Here is an 18,662-nt window from a genome sequence, read left to right on the forward strand (position 1 = left end):
CCCAATTAGCTAGGTCTGGCCTGGTCCAAAAAAATATTCTGGGCCGAGATCGGCCCACTGTTTTTCTAGGTTTATGCTTGGCCCAGTTATCTGGCCCGGCCCGACCCACATGTTTTAATAATATTTAATTAATATATATAATATTATAATATATATTTCTTTTAAAAAAAATCCAAAAATTCTTCAAAAAAAATTGTGATTTTCTCAAATATTTTTCTAATAATTTTGCATAATGTTGGGTTGTATATTTACACTGTAAAATATAAATCCGGTATTAAAATACCTGATTTTCTCCAAGATATTAAAAAAAAAACTAAAAAACCTTTAAATTAATTTTCCCTTTTAAAAAAAATTATTTTCATGCATACGGCCAAATGCTAAAGATTTTCCAAGCATGTTTTCATTAAAAAAAAAAAAAAAAAACATCTTTCTCATGTTTTGAAAACAAAAAAAAAATAAATATCATAACTAGTTTATGATCATCCATTAAGGTTTGGTCAAAATATCAAAAACCTTTTTTCCAATCACAATCTTAAAAGCAAGTTTTTGTAATAAAAAATTTCAAGACATTGTCTTAATACTTTGTATGTCACTGAAGGATAAAAAATAAATGTTATAAGTAATATAAAGATTACATAAAAATTGAAAGAAAAGTAATTTTATTTTCATTGAATATAGATAAGAAATCTTTTACTTTTTATTTTTTCATGTAGATACACATTAATTGAAAAATAATCGTTAATCCTCCCATAAGAACTTATAATATTATTTAAAAACCATGAAAAAGAAAAACATGTAGGAATTAACAGTGTTTTGGAAGATAGTAAGATAAGATCTCATTTAGTTAACAGCTAATCACCCACCATTTCTTACCAAAAATAAAAACAATTTGATCACTATTGCCATCCCTCTTGAACTCTACAATGTATTAACTCGACTTGTTCGGAGGGTGTACGTGTTCATGATAAATACGCATGTTGATGGTGACTCACAGGGTGTGTTTGTTTAGTTGTAGTGTAAAAAATACATTTAGATTTTTAATAATACATCAAACTGTATTTTATATTATGGAGCCAATTAAAAAATTGAGTTTAAAAAACAATTTTTACATATTTTTTTAACTAATTTTTGTAAAACTCTGTTTGTTTTTGTATTTTAAAAGCATTTTTTTAAAAAATTTGAATTTTTATTTTATTTTTTTCTTTACTTTAAATTATTTTATTTTTATATTTTTAAATTGATGCACTGATATCTAAATTATTTTTAAAAAATAAAAAAATATTTTAATTCATTTCTAAGTAAAAAACACTTTTAAAAAGCAATCATAATTAAATATTTTATATATATTTTTTTATTATACATAAACCACAATCATAATTTTTATCAAACACATATTTAAATCCAATACACCACACCAAACCATATCTTTTTTCAAAATCACTGCACAAAAGCTTGAAAACAAACATTAATATAGGCTTATTGTTCAGCCGCACATATCATGTCCATTGTCGGCATCACTGTTCGTATGCATTTAATTTCACTACCAAACGAATTCACCACTTAACTAGCGAGTCAGCGCGCCATTTCTTATTTGGTTTGGTTTATATTAAAAAAAAAATTTATGGTCCGTGAGCTTTAGTTGTTATTAGAGTTAATTATTTTTTATTTGGTTAGGTTTATATTAAAATAAAAATTAAACTGGTTTTTCTAGAAAAAAATCAAAATCAAACTAGAATCAATTTAAACCAACAAGTTTAAGTTATTTTAGAACAAAAACTATTTCAAACCAGATTGACTCGGTTTTTTTACTTTTGCTCGGTTTTTTACCAGCTTGACTAGATTTTTTGGTTTGACTCAGTTTTTTCCGGTTTTAATTGGTTTTTTTCAGTTTAAGTTTGGTTTGGTTTGATTTTTTTTTTATTTCAAACTTATAAAATCAAAATTAAACCGAGCCAATCATTTTTTTCAAAATAACAATGCCAAATTTTTTTCTAAGACATATATTTATATTTATTTTTTATGTTTTAAAAAAATTAAGTTCCCCACAGCACAACATATACATACAAGCTAAAAATATATAACCTAAAATGTTATTAATTTTTTATAACATTTATTTTTTTCAACTCATTTTTTAAATTTATTTAATGATTGCAATTGAATTAAGAATACTTTTATCCCAAAAATAAATAAAAAAGTAGTACATATTAAAAAAACATGTAATATATTTATTTTTTTGATGCATGTCGAATTTTAATTTTTAATTACTATGGATTTTCAAAAGAAAAAATATTGTTACATCACTTAATTTCATAATTTCAACTTAACTGAAAAGTAATAAGGATCCAAATAACATATAATTGAAAGACCAAATTGATATGGGCTGATCGATAGTTTTCTTGCGTTTGCATCTCATCAAAAAATAATATTTAATATGAATCTTAAATAAAAGCTTGTGTTATAATTAAGCTTTCAATTAGTTTCATTAAAAACAATCTACAATATATGTTAAAAATTATAATTCAATTTTTTTCATTAAAAGTTTTTGTCTTGTTTTTCAACTTGATATCAATGTTTTAATTTTTTTTTAATTCACGTGGGGTGTTCAAGTTAGTTTGCGTGCACCTTAACTAATCTCACGGATTCTGAAGTTAATGACCAGGTAAGTCTCTAGTGGCTATCAATATTAGTAATCACGTGACTTGAACATGAGACCACAGGAAAAGTAAACTCCTTGATCCTAAATTCTTACTACTGAACCACCTATTAGATAATTATTTTATTTATTTATTTGTGTGAGTCACATGAGTGACTCGTTTTGTATTCTATTTTTCCCCTCTTAATTCAAGATAAAAAAATTGTTAACTAAAATTAACATATAAGCAAATCATGTGTTTTAACCATAAAAAGACACTTAAAATTGCATGAATTTTGAAAATATTTTAACTTCACTAGAGAAAGGAAAATATTTTCCTTTACCTACTAACATGTAACATTCACGATTAGTAATAATTTCAACCACCGCTATCACAATATTAATTATTATTATTATTATTATTATTGTCGTGGGGTCGTGATGTCGTCTGGCGATGGTGCAGGCTTTTTGTCGTGCCTCCTGTATGAGGTGTGGTGTGTTGGAAAGTTTTTTGGATTTAATCATAAAATTATGATTAATGTTTAGAAGTCACCACCTAGTATTATGGTCATTAGGAACCTATAGTCCGCGAGAGTCTGGTAAGGGACTAGTTGTAAAAGGAAGACACGTCACCCCTAGTACACTCTACCTAAAATAAACTGCATTGTTCTTTGATTGTTTTTTTCTAAGTCAGGTTTTTATTTGTTGGTCTTTTTTAAGGTTCAAGGTAGATCTCTCTTCATGAGAGAGTCTCTACCTTATCGGGTTAAATCCTAACCACTCTAAAGTCTGAATTTTAACATGACATTTATTTACACCTTGTATCTTTAATACCTGAAGGTGTACTTTAACGTGTAATTTTACACCCCACAAATATTAAAAGTCTACATCTAGATCTTAGAAAAAAAAATTGAAAAAAAGGTTTTTGATATTTTGGTCAAACCTTAATGGATGATCATAAACTAGTTATGATATCCATTTTTTTTGGGTTTTCAAAACATGAGAAAGATGCAATTTTTTTTTTATAATGAAAACATGCTTAGAAAATCTTTAGCATTTGGTCGTATTCATGAAAATATATTTTTTTTTTGAAAGGAAAAATTACTTTAAAAGTTTTTGAGTTTTTTTTTTAAATGTTTTTTTTTTTGAAATATCTTAGAGAAAACCAGGTATTTTAATACCGGATTTGTATTTTACAATGTAAATATACAACCCAATATTATACAAAATTGGTAGAAAAATATTTGAGAAAATCACAATTTTTTTTTAAAGGATTTTTGAATTTTTTTTGGATTCTTTTTGTTTTTTGTTTTAAAAAGAAATATATATATATATATATATATATATATATATATATATATATATATATTAATTAATTAAATATTATTAAAACATGTGAGCCGGGCTGGCCTAGATAACTAGGCCAAACATAAACCTAGAAAACAGTGGGCCGATATCGGCCTAGAATATTTTTCAGGGCCAGACCTAGAAAATCACAGTAAGTTCACGTTCTGCATGCAACTTTGCAGTTGCAGACCGTGAAGTGAAGCGGGAGGCAACCTTGTGGAGGAGAAGGAGCTGCTATCACTGGCCTGATGTGAAGTTGGTGGAGGTGCTGGTGGAAGAAATGGTGGCGGTGTTGGCTGCTTGTGGCGGAGGAAGACAGAAGAAGAAGTAGAAGAAGAAAATCTGTAGAGGGAAGAGGGAAGACCTTGCGGTGGCTACCCCTATCACCGGTGAGGATTTAGGTTTGTGGGGAGGCTGAGACGCCGTATGTTGGTAGAGGAGAAGCTGATGGTGACTCTTGTTGGTGGCTGGAACGACAATACAGTTTAGGCTCCCATGCTGTTTGTTTTGGGTAAAACGGGGAAGACAATGAACAGTGACCAGACGACGCGTCGTCTGGTCCTTTTTTTAAAAAAAAAATGCAAAACGGCGCCGTTTTGGATTGAATTAGGGATTTTAATTGATTTTCAATTCAGTCCTCTAGCTTTCAATTGAACCCTTAATTGATTCTAAACTTTTGATTTAATGCAATTAAGCCCTTGATGAACTTCAATTGGAACCCCGAAGTTACGAGCCTTTTACAATATGGTCCTTGGTCTTGGATTTTGTCAATTTAACCCCTAATTGACCGTTAAACTTTAAATTTCAACAATTTCACCCCCGGATATTTGTCAATTAAGCTCCTCAATTTTGGCGGCTTTTACAGATGGTCCTTGGCTACGAATTTCTTCAATTTAGCTCCTAATTGACCCAAAAACTTTGATTTTCTTGCAATTTGGCCCCTAATTTCAATCAATTAACTTAGTAAAAAATAAATTTGGTCTCTTAAAATTCCAATCTTCTTAATTAAGCCCAAATTAGGCTCCCAAACTTAAATTTTCACCAATTAAGCCCCAAATAAAATGTATTTGACCTATTTAAAGTATAATTAAGTCCTTGCACTTAATTAAATCCTTCAATTGGACCCAAATTTATTCTTAAACATAATTAAAATTCAATTTGACCCATGATTAAATCAAATTGGCCTATTAAAAATTTAATTATGTCATGGGGCTTAATTTTTATACAAATTCGTCCAACAATCATTTAATTTGACCTTGATTTTGCATTTTTTTTTCCTTCTTTTTTGGGCATAATGGGGTACAATTAGGCATTGAATTTCTTCTAAAAATTATAGCTTGATTCCCCAGCCTGCTTTCTCATTGTTGCCAACCTTTTTTATTTTTATTTTAAAAAAGAAATTGATATTTGGGGAATAACTCATAATTAAGTTATGGCAATTGCCCCCCTCTTTACAATGCTTACGATAGAAAGTCTCGTAAGAGACTTTAGAGTAAGCGTTGTAAAGAAGAAAAAGAAGAATGAGAGATGATGGACTCATCATATTGAGAAATGACGACTCTTTTTGAGGGCTATAAAGCGCACTCAGAGTAAAAACTGGAAGAAAATACAGAGATTTTGAAGTGGTCGAATTGTAATGGGTGACCTACCCAGAAAAAATTAAAAAAAAGGGTTTTTATTTTTGAGGTGGTCTTATTATAATGGGTGACCTACCCTTGTGAAAAACTATAAGATTTTTCAAAGTGGTGAAAAATACAGAGATTTTTCAATGTGGTCTTGTTGTAATGGGCGACCTACCTAGTTGAAAGATACAATGATTTTTAAAAGTGATGAAATATACGAAAAATTTTCAAAGTGGTCTTGTTGTAATGGGCGATTTGCCCAGGTGAATGTTTTGAAAAATACTAAGATTTTTCAAAGTGGTCTTGTTGTAATGGGCGACCTGCCTAGGTGAAAGGTTTTGAAAAATACAGGGATTTTTCAAAGTGGTGAAAAATGCAGGGATTTTTCAAAGTGGTCTTGTTGTAATGGGCAAACTGCCCATATGAAATTTTTGGAGGAGGTGAGAAATGTGAGAATTTCTCAAAATGGTTTCATTGTAATGGGCAATCGGCCCAAAATGAAAGATGCAAGAATTTCTTAAAAAAAATGGTTTCATTGTAATGGGCAACCGGCCCAAATAGAACATGAAAGGAGTTTTCAAAGAAGTCTAATTGTGATGGGAGATTTACCCGGGTAAAATGTCTTGAAGAGATGACATAATAAAGCTCGAAGGCGCACTATTCAAGAGATGAAAGCTCAAAAAAGTGTTCGAAAAGAGATAGGACTCGAAAGGGAATGAGGGCTGAAAAGCACACTTGATAGGAGGTAGGGTTAGAAAGCACATTACCCATGAGATAAGGGCTTGAAGGTGCACTCAAAAGAGGTAGGGTTGGACAACGCACTACTTAAAGTGGTCGAGGGCTCAAAGACGCACTTGAAAGGAAGTAGGGTTAGAAAATGCACTACCCTTGAGGTGAGGGTTCGAAGGTGCACTCAAAAGAGGTAGGGTTGGACAACGCACTACCTAAAGTGGTCGAGGGCTCTAAAACGTACTAAAAAAGAAGTAGGGTTGGAAAACGCACTATCTAAAGTGGTTGAGGGCTCGAAAGCGCACTAAAAAAAAGAAGAGGTAGGGTTGGAAAACACACTACCCATGAGATGAGGGCTCAAAGACGCACTCAAAATGAGATATAGTTAGAAAACACATTACCCAAGAGATAATGGCTCAAATGCGCAGTTAAAAAGAGGTAGGGTTGGAAAACGCACTACCTAAAATGGTCGAGGGCCCAAAGGCGCACTCGAAAGGAGGTAGGGTTAGAAAATGCACTACCATTGATGTGAGGGCTTGAAGGCGCACTCAAAAGAGGTAGGGTCGGACAACACACTACTTAAATGGTTGAGGGCTCAAAGGCGCACTCGAAAGGAGGTATAGTTAGAAAATACACTACCTAAAGTGGTTGATGGCTCTAAAGCGCACTCAAAAAGAGGTATGGTTAGAAAACACATTACTCGAGAGATAATGGCTCAAAGGCACAGTTAAAAAAAGATAGGGTTGGAAAACGCACTACCTAAAGTGGTTGAGAGCTCTAAGGCGCACTCAAAATGAGATAGGGTTAGAAAACACACTACCCAAGAGGTGAGGGCTCAAAGGCGCACTAAAAAAGAGATAGGATTAGAAAACGCACTACCTAAGGTGTTCGAGGGCTTAAAGGCGCACTCAAAAAGAGGTAAGGTTAGAAAACGCACTACCTAAGATGGTCGAGGGCTCTAAGGCGCACTCGAAAGGAGGTAGGGTTAGAAAACGCATTACCCATGAGGCGAGGGCTCAAAGGCGCACTGAAAATGAGGTAAGGTTGGAAAACGCACTACCTAAAATGGTCGAGGGCTCAAAGGCGCCCTAAAAAAGATGTAGGGTTAGAAAACGCACTACCTAAAGTGGTTGAGGGCTCTAAGGTGTAATCAAAATGAGATAGGGTTAGAAAACACAATACTTGGAAGATAATGGCTCATAGGCGCATTAAAAAATGAGGTAGGGCTAGAATGCACACTATCTGAATGATGAGGGCTCAACAGCTTGCTCAAAAAGAGGTGATGATAAGACACCGATCTATCAGGAATGAAAGTAATGCATCATGATCAATATGCATGTATACTTACATGAGAAATATTGGTCCCCTTTTCTTTATAGGATTGTCATCTTCTTAAAAGTTTAAGTCTCTAATAGTAAGCTTTTATGGCTCTTTCTGCTCTTGCTTACTCGAGTCATATCTTGTGAGCTTGACCTCTAGAAGGGGTAGGACATCAACATACTTGTTTCCCCATAAACCTTTATCTGAAGGATTGCCAGCTATGCACTATATCTCATGTTTTTTTAGAAAAGGAATCATGGAGCTAGCCATATGTGTTTTGGTGGATTGCCCCCCAGTTTGATCATGTCTCCAAGTGTTCAATTTGGGTTTTCTTTGGGGTTGAGACTATGTGGAAGAAGATTTTGTTATTTACAAAGAGTTGCTTTCATGAAGAATTTTTGGAATTTCAAAGCTATTCCAAAGAAATCATTTTGATGTTCATTCAAAACAAACTTGTTCTGAAAAATTCAAGCATTTCTCATGGATAGGTTTGCATGAGCATTGAATTTTTTTTTGATGAAAATATGAAATGATGTTTTATTGGTTAAAATAGATTCAAAATCTAATCTGAGTATTTCAAAGAACTAGTTTTCAAAGCATTCATTTTGCTAAAAGATGAAGGCGGGGTAAGTGTTGATGTAACGACGTATAAGAAAATGGTGGGCAGTCTCTTGTGTTTGACTGCCACTAGACTAGACTTAGCTTTTATGGTGAGTTTAATCAGCAGATTCATAGAAAAGCCAATTGAGTTCCACCAACAAGCTATAAAGAGAGTTCTTCGTTAAATAAAAAGGACTACTGAGTTGGTAATCTTTTACAAAAAAAGGTGAAGAAGAGAAGTTGGTAGTCTACTCGGATAGCAACTACGCAGGAGATGTTGAGGACCGAAAAAGTACATCAGGGTACACATTCTTGCTCAGTTCAGGTGTTGTAGCATGGTCTTCAAAGAAACAATCATTAGTCACTCTTTCCACTATTGAAGCTGAGTTCATAGTAGCTGCCTCTTGTGCATGTCAAAGTATATCGATGCGTGGGATTCTTGAAAAGCTTGGTCTTAAACAAAGTTAGTGCACTGATATATTTTGTGATAATAGCTCTACTATTAAATTATCGAAAAATCCTATTATGTACGGAAGAAGCAAGCACATTGATGTTAGATTTCATTTTCTTCGTGGCTTAACAATGGATGGAATTGTTAAGTTAGAGTCTTCTGGTTCCAAATATCAGTTAGAAGACATTATGACTAAGCCTTTGACGCTTGAGGTGTTTATAAGATTAAAAGAACTGCTTGGAGTTTGCCTAGCACCAAATGTAAATTGATTGCAAATTGCAAGTCAGTTCAAGGGAGAGTTTGTTAGGTTCTTTTATTGACTAAGTTCAATTTGATTTAGTCTTTTGGCTGTTTCTGTTTTGGTTAATAATGTCCTGATTTTTAGGATTTCGGTTTAGATTTGATTCTTATGTAACCAATTGACCACGTCTTTAGTGGTTCCATTTTTTTCTGCATTCCTGTTGTGTAAAGACTGACATAAAGCCTCAGTTTTTCTACTGCAATTATAATGCTTTTGCTTTTAACATTTATTTGTGTAGTTAAGTGCTTATAAAAATAACAATATTAACTTTTTGATTCATAATAAAATCTCAATCTAAATAATATATAGAAATTGCTGGCACTTTTTTATGTTTAAAAATAATTTTTTATCCTATTTACGATAAATTACAATTAAGTTAGCTACTACATCTAAAGCACCTTACTCTACCTCTTGCCGATCCAAGAAATTTTAAGCCAAAATTTGACGAGCAACAATCCTAATTTATTTGTAACGTATTAGCATCTCTAATATACATTTCTTATTCTCCTGACCCTAGCTGTAAATGATCAGCTGAATCTTCAGCTTTTTTTTCCTTTTCATTTTCGATCTTTAGTTTCCAAGAAAATAAAATCACCAATTTTTTTTTAAATCAAGTTATAACATGAGAGGACATATACCTACAATATTTAGCAATTGTAGAAATCTGTTGGATTTCGTTGCTAGGAGGCCCATATGAGCCCACTTGGCTCACGCCTATAAATCCAAATAAAAATATCTTTTTTCCCGGGTAAACTCTATTTCTCCTCCACCACTTGTTTCTCTTAAAAACGTCCATCCATGGCTATAGCTTCCCCCCCTCTTCTCTCTCTCAAGTCTCATATCTCATCCGCATCTTCTTTGCACCGTTCCCCTCACAGAGGTAGACCGTTTTCACGAAGAAAATCCTGGCTTCTTGTCCGAGCAAGAAATAAGAAAACCAACTCTTTGTCAGTCATTGAAGCTAAAACAAGTACCGATGATGTTAGTGAAGAAGACATTGTCATTGTGGGTGCTGGGATTGCTGGACTTGCCACTGCAGTGTCTCTACAAAGGTTATATCATCATCCAAACTGTAGAATAACACACAAGGATGTTCTGAACTAATTGATTTTATTATTTTAGTGTTTTTTAAAAAAACAATTAGAAGGTGAATGGTTTAAATGGCTGCTAATTGACTAGCTAATTAATTTGAGACTACTATATAGGCTCGGAGTTCGGTCATTGGTGCTTGAGCAAGCAGAATCACTAAGAACTGGTGGGACCTCACTTACCCTTTTCAAGAATGGATGGAGGGTACTGGATGCCATTGGGGTTGGAAGTGACCTTAGGAGCCAATTTCTTGAAATTCAAGGGTATATCTTCCATTTCTGGTTCGAATTATACATGCTAGTTCACCATCATTATTTCCGTTGTTAATCCACGAACTCTTAGAAATTGCTTGAAGGACTCGATTGTTGCATTCTCTGTTATTTACTGATCGGTAAATTCTCCAATGTGTATTCAGTTGGATAAATGTTAGTAGTAAATCGGACTTCTAATTTGGACTTGTCTAAGTTGCTGAGCAAACCATAAACTTAACCACATACATGAAAAACAATAGGCTACATTCCTGTGCAAATACCACGATGGCCGAGGACGATCCTTCAGGATACATGTTTCATAACAAAATGGGTCATTTTGGTGTTTAATTTCCTGGATGCAAACTCAAGTACATATAGTTAGGTTTGTTCTGTAATGCTTGCTATTTTGCGGAAATGGTTTTTGCACTTTGAGGCAGGTAATTTATGGTCTGCCTTGAAGGGTTGGGTTTCGAGCTTACTCTATATCCTCCCTTTTTCTACCATAGAAGAAATAAGCCAATTCCTGACAAGAAATTTACCCAACATTGAAAACCTCTTCCATGCCTTTGTTATTCTCTCCTGAACTTGTTCTTAGCTCTACAGGATGGTGGTGAAGTCAGACGATGGAAGGGAACTGCGTTCCTTCACATTCAAAGATGAAGATGAGAGGTATTGGTTTTTTCAAAAGCTTGGACTTCCCCTTTTCTTTTAGTCACAAAAAGGAAATAATTTTTGGGTTTTTTCATAACATTATCGCACAGCCAAGAAGTTCGAGCGGTAGAGAGGAAAATACTTCTAGAGACTCTCGCCATTAAGCTGCCATCAGCAGCAGTTCAGTTCTCTTCAGGGCTGGCAAGGATGGAGAGAAGAGAAAATGGGAAAATGCTTCTGGAACTTGTGGACGGCACTAGGCTACTTGCAAAGGTTAATCAATTTCAATATCTTGTTAAATTTACTGTATGCGAAGCTGAGAGCTTAGTCCTGGCCTAACTAAGACTTGTTGGCCTTGCCAATTGGTCATGCTTCTTGTCTGCCTCTACATTTACAAATAATAAGAAACGAGTTGCGATTTCACCAGAATTGAAATGAGCACTGTACCGAATGATCGATTCCATTACCGTGCTTGGATGAGCGTTTCATGAACTATAATCATTTCGACATAATGCGGGAGAAAGTTATATATAGAAACTAAATAAACACCAGTTAACACCATATGTCAGTCCTTCTATTATCTAATCTGTGCTTACTTTATACCTTCAACAGATTGTTATTGGCTGTGATGGCATTCGGTCTCCAGTTGCAAAGTGGATGGGGTTCTCCGAGCCCAGGTATGTAGGGCACTGTGCATTCCGAGGGCTTGGATTTTACGCCAATGGGCAGCCGTTTGAACCACGAGTGAATTATGTCTACGGGAGGGGATTGCGTGCTGGATATGTTCCAGTTTCTCCTACAAAAGTGTACTGGTTTATCTGCTTCAACAGCCCATCTCCAGGTCAGTGATCATAATCCTGGTGATCTGCTTTTAATTCAATGAAATGCTGATTCTTCACCTAAGGAAGTTGGTAAGTTGAGATAGAAACAAGATTTTTAGCCCGAGAAAATAAAGCACGCTTTTGGTTAGTGCAATCAAAGTTCCTTCTACCAATGGTTCTTTTTTCTGAACTCTTCACTGATGTCATTTAGATGACGTGTTCATGGGGTTTCTGGTTCTACATATCACTTTAAGAACAGCATAATGCATATCCATGAAACGTAGCTTCATTTCGTATATGACTTGACGTTTTTCAACAATACTTAGGTCCAAAGACAATCGACCCATCTGTGTTGAAGAAACAGGCTAAAGAACTAGTCAAGAACTGGCCATCTGAGCTACTAAACTTAATAGATCTAACCCCGGATGAAACAATCAGTAAAACTCCTCTGGTGGATCGTTGGCTGTGGCCAGCCATAAGCCCTCCCCCATCAACCGGAACGACTGTGTTGGTTGGAGATGCTTGGCACCCAATGACTCCTAATCTGGGGCAAGGTGCTTGTTGTGCATTGGAGGATGCAGTAGTTCTAGCAAGAAAGCTTGCAAATGCAATCAACTCTGGACCCACATCTGTAGAGGATGCTATGAAGTCATATGGAATCGAAAGATGGCCTCGTGTTTTTCCTTTAACCGTACGAGCCAATCTTGTGGGGTCACTTTTGCAGTGGGAGAACCCGGTTGTCTGTTCTGTTCGGAACAATGTAGTCATACCTAAGCTAGTTAGGCTTGGTCCAATTTTGGAACACACAAACTTTGAATGTGAACCTTCGCTAAAAAGACAAACTTCTGAAGTCCCAAAGCAACAATGATACAATAAAGAACAACAGGGAGGATTCACCATCATAGCTGCCAGCAAAATCTCTCTCTCCATTGTATAGAGACCTTTATACACTTTATTTTACAGATGAATTGTCACTTTGAGTTCATAATGTTTACAGCATTTAGTGTCATCCTCTAATATATAGCTATGCAAAGAATTTTCTTGTGTATCTTTCCCCCTTTTTTCTGATAAGTTAGTAAGGTAATGGTGTTTGCACATCTTATGTCTAGCTCCCTCATTTTCGAGAAGAATTCCTTGCAAGTTTGAAGAACAAATGACTTCAAATAGGAAAAGTAAGTGGTTAACAAGTTACACGAGTAAAAGTTCAATCACCCCTTCTACAGAAAATTTAATGACAGAACTTATCCCATCAGGACAGTTTAGGCATTTTGGAGGATCTGATGGTTATCATTGCAAAATGACATCTGATGTATATATAGATCAGATTGTTTCTTTTTATGTTTAAAAGTATTTTAAAAAAAAATTAATTTTTTTTTAATTTTTTAATTTTAAATTAACTTTTATTATTTTTTTCAGTTTTTTTTATACTTATATTAAAAATAATATTTTTTAAAAAATATTCAATATCATAATTTTTTTTATACATGAAACTATTTGTTTTTGTATTTTAAAATTTTTTTAAAAAAGATTTAATTTAATTTATTTATTTATTTTAAATTAATTTTTATTGTTGTTTTTAGTTCTTTTATGTATTAATATTAAAAAAAAAATTTTAAAAAAAATTATTATTTTAATATATTTTTAAATAAAAAATATTAAATAGCATGAATGCAAGAATGAACATCCAGCGCAGTTGCTCTTTCGGCTCTTCCTAATGCTAGGTTGTGTTTGATATTGTGGTTACTGTTGTGATTATGATTTGAAAAAAGTTGTTTTATAAAAAGTACTTTTAGTTGAAGTTGATTAAAAAATATATGTTTAGTTAAAACTATGGTTAAAATTGAGGTTGAACAAAAATATGTTTAGTTAAGAATGCTTTTTAAATTGAGGATATAAAATAACTAAAAAATATATGTATTAATATTGATAGTTTTTAATTGAAATATTATACATTTAACTACTGTTATTACATCATGAAATAAATAATATTTTATATAAAGTATTTTTTTATTATTCTATTAAACTATTTGTAATTCTATCATATATAAATTTCATCCGATAAAAACTATAGTTTCCATAACTTACAACAAATTCATAAATATAATGTGGTGGTTGACGCGCACAAACACATTTGGTAGTTTTTTATTGTTCCATTAAAAAGATAAAAAAATATAAAAAATAATTAATTAAAAAAACACACAATTCTAAATATCACAAAAACCTATTCATAATTACCACCTAATTTCAAAACATAAATCAAAGTGTTAGGTCCACGCATATAATCCAAAATTGATTTTTTTATATATATAATCAAACTAATTAATTATTAATACCTTTTTATTTTAAAAATTATTTATTTATTCTCTACGTATTTTCTTGGAAATGAATTAAAAATTGAAAAATATTTTTTTAATAAATAATACACAAAATAAATTACTTTTTAAAATAAATTTTATATGAGAAATATATCTCTTTTCCAAGGCTATCATAATTTTTTCTAAAATAGTAATAAGATGTTGTTATTATCATATTTATTTAATATAAAAATATCATAAAAAAACAATGACATCAACAAATTTGGAATCTCTGCATTCAAAAGCTTCTCTCTTTTTATTCTCATTTTCTATTTTTCATGCTTTCTAAACAACAACCACGGCAAAAGCAAGTTATTCCAGTGTTTGGAATACATATTTGTATGGGACTTATGTATTAAAAAGTGTGCCCCATTATTAACCAAACACATTGTAATTATAGACACAGCTAAACAGAAACGCAACCACGTAAACAAACAAAGTAATAATAGTCTTTTTTGCTTTCTAGCATCCATCAACAAAAGTGTTGTTGTGGCCACTCCAAAATTTTCAAACTTCGACATTAATCATTGTCCACAATTAAAAATATTTTCTTGAATTCGGTCCCTGCTAATAGAATTTTCAAATTTCCATGATAATTGTTTACTAATATTTTCAGTTCAAGTTATTTTTAATGTTTGAATGACATGACAATGACAAAATTAGGTAGTATGAGGGTGACAATAGCAAAACAGATTATAAGAGGACCAAGCTGAGAAAAGATTGTAGGTAAGGAAACCAAAAGCACCATTAAGCCCCCTTAATTATGAGATTGTACCTATAAAATAATGTTAAGGAAAAAAAACTAAACCAGGTGTCAAGAGCTTTTTTCGTATTTTTACAAAAAAAAAAAAATTTGCTATAATAATTTAAGCTGAAGGATACTTTGGTATTTGCATAAATATAAAAAATAATAAACAATTAAAATACACAAAGAAAGTACAAAAATACCCTTAAAATAAAAATAATAATAATTTGAAGTCAAGGGGTGTTTTAAGTTTTTTACGATGATTTTTTTTTTTAATTACAAAGTTAATTTAGGGTCAATTCCATAAAAAAGAAAAAAGAAAAAAAAAAGTAAGTGTTGAGGCAAGAATGGCACTGAAGATTAACTTGTCCTACCAAACCCAATGGGTATTTGTTGGGGCAGATGTGGGAGTTTCATCAGGGGATGGATACGCCAAACATTCAGTGACATAATCCAGCAGGTCGTACCCAATAAGAAGAGCTTTGAATTGGGCACGCCACCATGGAAAGATGGAGGGAGTTAGTTTCTCTTTAATTTGCAACCAGTGGTGTTTCGATTGGAGAGGAAGAAGGAAGACATGTCGAATAAGAGGATTGTAGTCTCGTCGGAGTGGTGGAGCTCTGATACCATATAGAAGTTGCACAGAGAGCGCTTCAATGGAAATTCTCCTCATCTTATTACTGTAATTTGGTATCTAATTTATAGAGATTGTTTACACTAATGCAGGAATTACAGTGAGCTAAATATAGAAGAACACAAGTCTGTTGGCTAGAATTCTGCAGCACAAATTATGGTAATCAAAGGTACTAGTCTTGGTAAGAATCATCATGACCGTAGGCCAGGAGTCCGGTGGATTTGCTTGAGAGTAATCTGCCTTGATACCACCTTCCTCCATAATTGTCGCCGGCACCAGGCTCCAATCCGAGCTCTTTGGAAGATTGTTTGGAGTGCCCTTCGCTTCTTTTCTTCTTTTGGCCATGAGGAAAGCCAGCCAGCAACCTGTTCCATGAATTAACACCATTGCCGACGTTATCGATTCTCAAATCCTTGGCTCTGCCAAAAAATTAATTAAACTGCGTGATCAGAAAATGATCTAATTAAAAAAATAATTGCATAATATGCGCATGCTTTAATCAATATAATGGTTTTTATCCAGCAATTTAAAATTTTACTATCTGTCTCCAAACTACGATAACTCTGTGGAAGCCATATCAGTTGAAAAATTTACAATGCGTGGGATTCTAGCAATCACGTAATTATTCAGTATGATAAAAGATTAGGGAAAAAATAACAAATGGGTTAACTAACAAAACAAAAAGAAAAGGAAGGAAAATAATTTCCAAATACAAATCGGTGGTCCAAGATAGTGTGACCTCCGTAGCATTGAGAAATCTGGTTTTTGAAAGCCCAGGTCGGAACAGAGGATAAAAATAGGCAAAAGGTTCACAGGGAAGTTAGTATAAACACCAGGATTGACTAAGAATCAAAAAGCAAATGAAAGAAATATATAAAAAAATGTAAAATTCTGCAATCCAAAAAATGAAAGAAACTATTGTTCGACAAATCTTCTTCCATATAATCTCATCAACCAACAAAAAGATGAAACTGTATTAGCACAAATAATTTGCGATTTATTTAATTAAATGTACGTATAGATTTTTTATTTATAATTTGAATTGTTATTGTAAGAAAACACATTTGAAAATTGTACTTAATTATTTAAAAAAAAATATATTCGAGCAGCGGCGATGGGTTAAAATTAAATAACTAGTGTATTCCTAAAACAGTTCGTTTTATAGATTTGCTGCCATTCTCAGTCTAACAGCAACCTTTAAGCTAATTGGTTAGTTAACAAGATAGCATCACTGTACAGGTAAGTACATGAATTGAATAAAAATGTTTAGATTGATTAAAGAATAAAGCTGTAAATAAAGCAATCAATTAGTCACTGTATCGTTTGAGAAATTAAACAAAAGGGAGGATAGCAAAATAGAAAGAAGTGAGGACTTGAGTACCTGGGGAGTTGGAGAAGAACCAGAGGATGATGGCACAGAGAACAAGAAGGAGAGGGATGACATGGATTGCATACTCAGCAGATCTGAGACGAGACTTTTCCTTCTTTCCATGTGAGAAAGTGGATCATACGTGGGAAGTTCTTGTTGGTCTGTGTCTGTGATTGCGTTCTTGAACAACTCTTCAGTCACTCTGGAACTTTTCGATGATCTCTGCATCTTGTGAATTAGTAAGAGAGAGGATGAGGGAGAGGGGGAGGTAGGGAAGCAGAAAGAGATGGAGATGGATGCACGCAATTTAGTTTTTCTTTTCTGTTCTTTTCTTATCTTTTCTTTTTCTTGGACGTACGTTGCGCTTCTAAAAGAGGGTTACGCCTATTTGCGTTATAAGATGTTTTTTCAAAACGTTTTTTAAATTATCTTTTATTTAAAAAAATAATGATTTTTAGATGTTTTTATACTAATTATTATGAGTTGATTTTAAAAATAAATATATATATATATTATTTTAATATATTTTCAATTAAAAATCATCTTACATCACAATACAAAACACATACAAAATAAATTGAGACTTTAGAAAAAGCATTTTCAATGTGAGAAAAAAACACGTAAATTTTTTTTAAAATAAATTTAAAAGCGTTACATGGAAAAAATTATATAAATAAAGTATCAAAGTTCTTTAAAAAAAATATTGATATGATAAATAACTGATTTAAATATTAATTATCATATTAATATATATTAACATATGTAAACATTAAAATTAAAATTAAAAAAGCTAAAAGAATTAAACAATCCATTATGGATGGTTAGATAATTAATTGTGAATTGCAATAGTATTTTTTTGATTTTTTTTTCATTGTTGATATTTTTAATTTAATTCTTTAATATTATATTGATTGGAATTTAAAATTTAAAATTTATTTGTATGTCTTTTATATGATTATCGAGGTCTCAGGAGGTAACCGGTCATCAGATTAATGCTTGGTTTAGCAATAAAAAACTATATTTGGTTGTTTTCAAGGAATTAAAAGTGAGGAGACTAAAATGAAAGGAAATAAAAAATAGTTTTCCTTTTATTTTTATAAAAAAATGTCAAATGTGGCCCTTTTCTTTTTTTTTTAGCCCTTCATTAATTGATCTTTTTTTTTCAACTAAATCCTTTAATGTTGGGTTAATTAGGATTTGAAGTTGATAATTTATTTTAATATATTTTTTATGTGGTTATATCGAACATAAAATCTCATCTTTTCATTTTTTTTGTACTTGGTTCCAAAAAAAATAATTCAATTTTATTATCTAAGAAGGATTAAAAATGAGAGGACTAACATTATATATTGTGAAATGATTGAAGTCCCTTTTTAAAAAAAATTGTTACCGTCTTCGTGCTCTTTTTTGTTAAAAAAATAATTTTTGATCCTTTTAGCTTTGAAATTACATTTTTATATCCAAAACTTTATCTTTTTTTTTTTATTTTGGTCCTTGAGCATGAGAGATGAGAAAAAATCGTTGAATTAGAATAAATAAATAAAAAAAAAGTTGGTAAACAATCACTTTTCAGCAACGAAACTCATTGTTTTTTGTATCAAAGAGTTCAATTTGCTTATAGATGTTCCATTTAGGTCTTCTTTTCAATTTATCTTGCCCAAAGAAATATATCAAACTTTGAAATTTTTTTTTATTCAAGTTGTTTTTTTAAAGCAATTAAATGGTAATTTAATACTAAAAATGAGG

At 32.2% G+C, this 18,662-nt stretch overlaps 1 protein-coding gene and 1 long non-coding RNA gene across 2 annotated transcripts; one reads left to right on the top strand and one right to left on the bottom strand.

The window, feature by feature from the left end:
• The first annotated feature begins 9,754 nt into the window (after positions 1-9,754).
• Positions 9,755-12,862, top strand: LOC118039152 (monooxygenase 3). The gene is made up of 6 exons (XM_035045763.2): positions 9,755-10,054; positions 10,208-10,354; positions 10,946-11,011; positions 11,104-11,266; positions 11,606-11,834; positions 12,141-12,862. The coding sequence occupies exons 1-6, from the start codon at positions 9,801-9,803 to the stop codon at positions 12,680-12,682; spliced, it is 1,401 nt and encodes a 466-aa protein (XP_034901654.1). The 5' UTR covers positions 9,755-9,800; the 3' UTR covers positions 12,683-12,862.
• A 2,703-nt stretch (positions 12,863-15,565) lies between these two features.
• Positions 15,566-17,279, bottom strand: LOC118039153 (uncharacterized). Its single transcript, XR_004685893.2, has 2 exons — positions 16,929-17,279; positions 15,566-15,966 (listed from the first exon to the last, which is right to left on the bottom strand). It is a non-coding gene; the product is annotated as an uncharacterized lncRNA (long non-coding RNA).
• Between the last annotated feature and the right edge of the window lie 1,383 nt (positions 17,280-18,662).

The sequence above is a fragment of the Populus alba genome, chromosome 1 (genome assembly GCF_005239225.2).
Source record: "Populus alba chromosome 1, ASM523922v2, whole genome shotgun sequence".
NCBI lineage: Eukaryota > Viridiplantae > Streptophyta > Magnoliopsida > Malpighiales > Salicaceae > Populus > Populus alba.

Coding starts and splice junctions, on each gene's coding strand:
- LOC118039152 (XM_035045763.2), top strand. CDS start 9,801: ATGGCTATAGCTTCCCCCCCTCTTCTCTCTCTCAAGTCTCATATCTCA. Junction 10,355..10,945: donor CAATTTCTTGAAATTCAAGG/GTATATCTTCCA, acceptor TTAGCTCTACAG/GATGGTGGTGAAGTCAGACG. Junction 11,012..11,103: donor TTCAAAGATGAAGATGAGAG/GTATTGGTTTTT, acceptor ATTATCGCACAG/CCAAGAAGTTCGAGCGGTAG.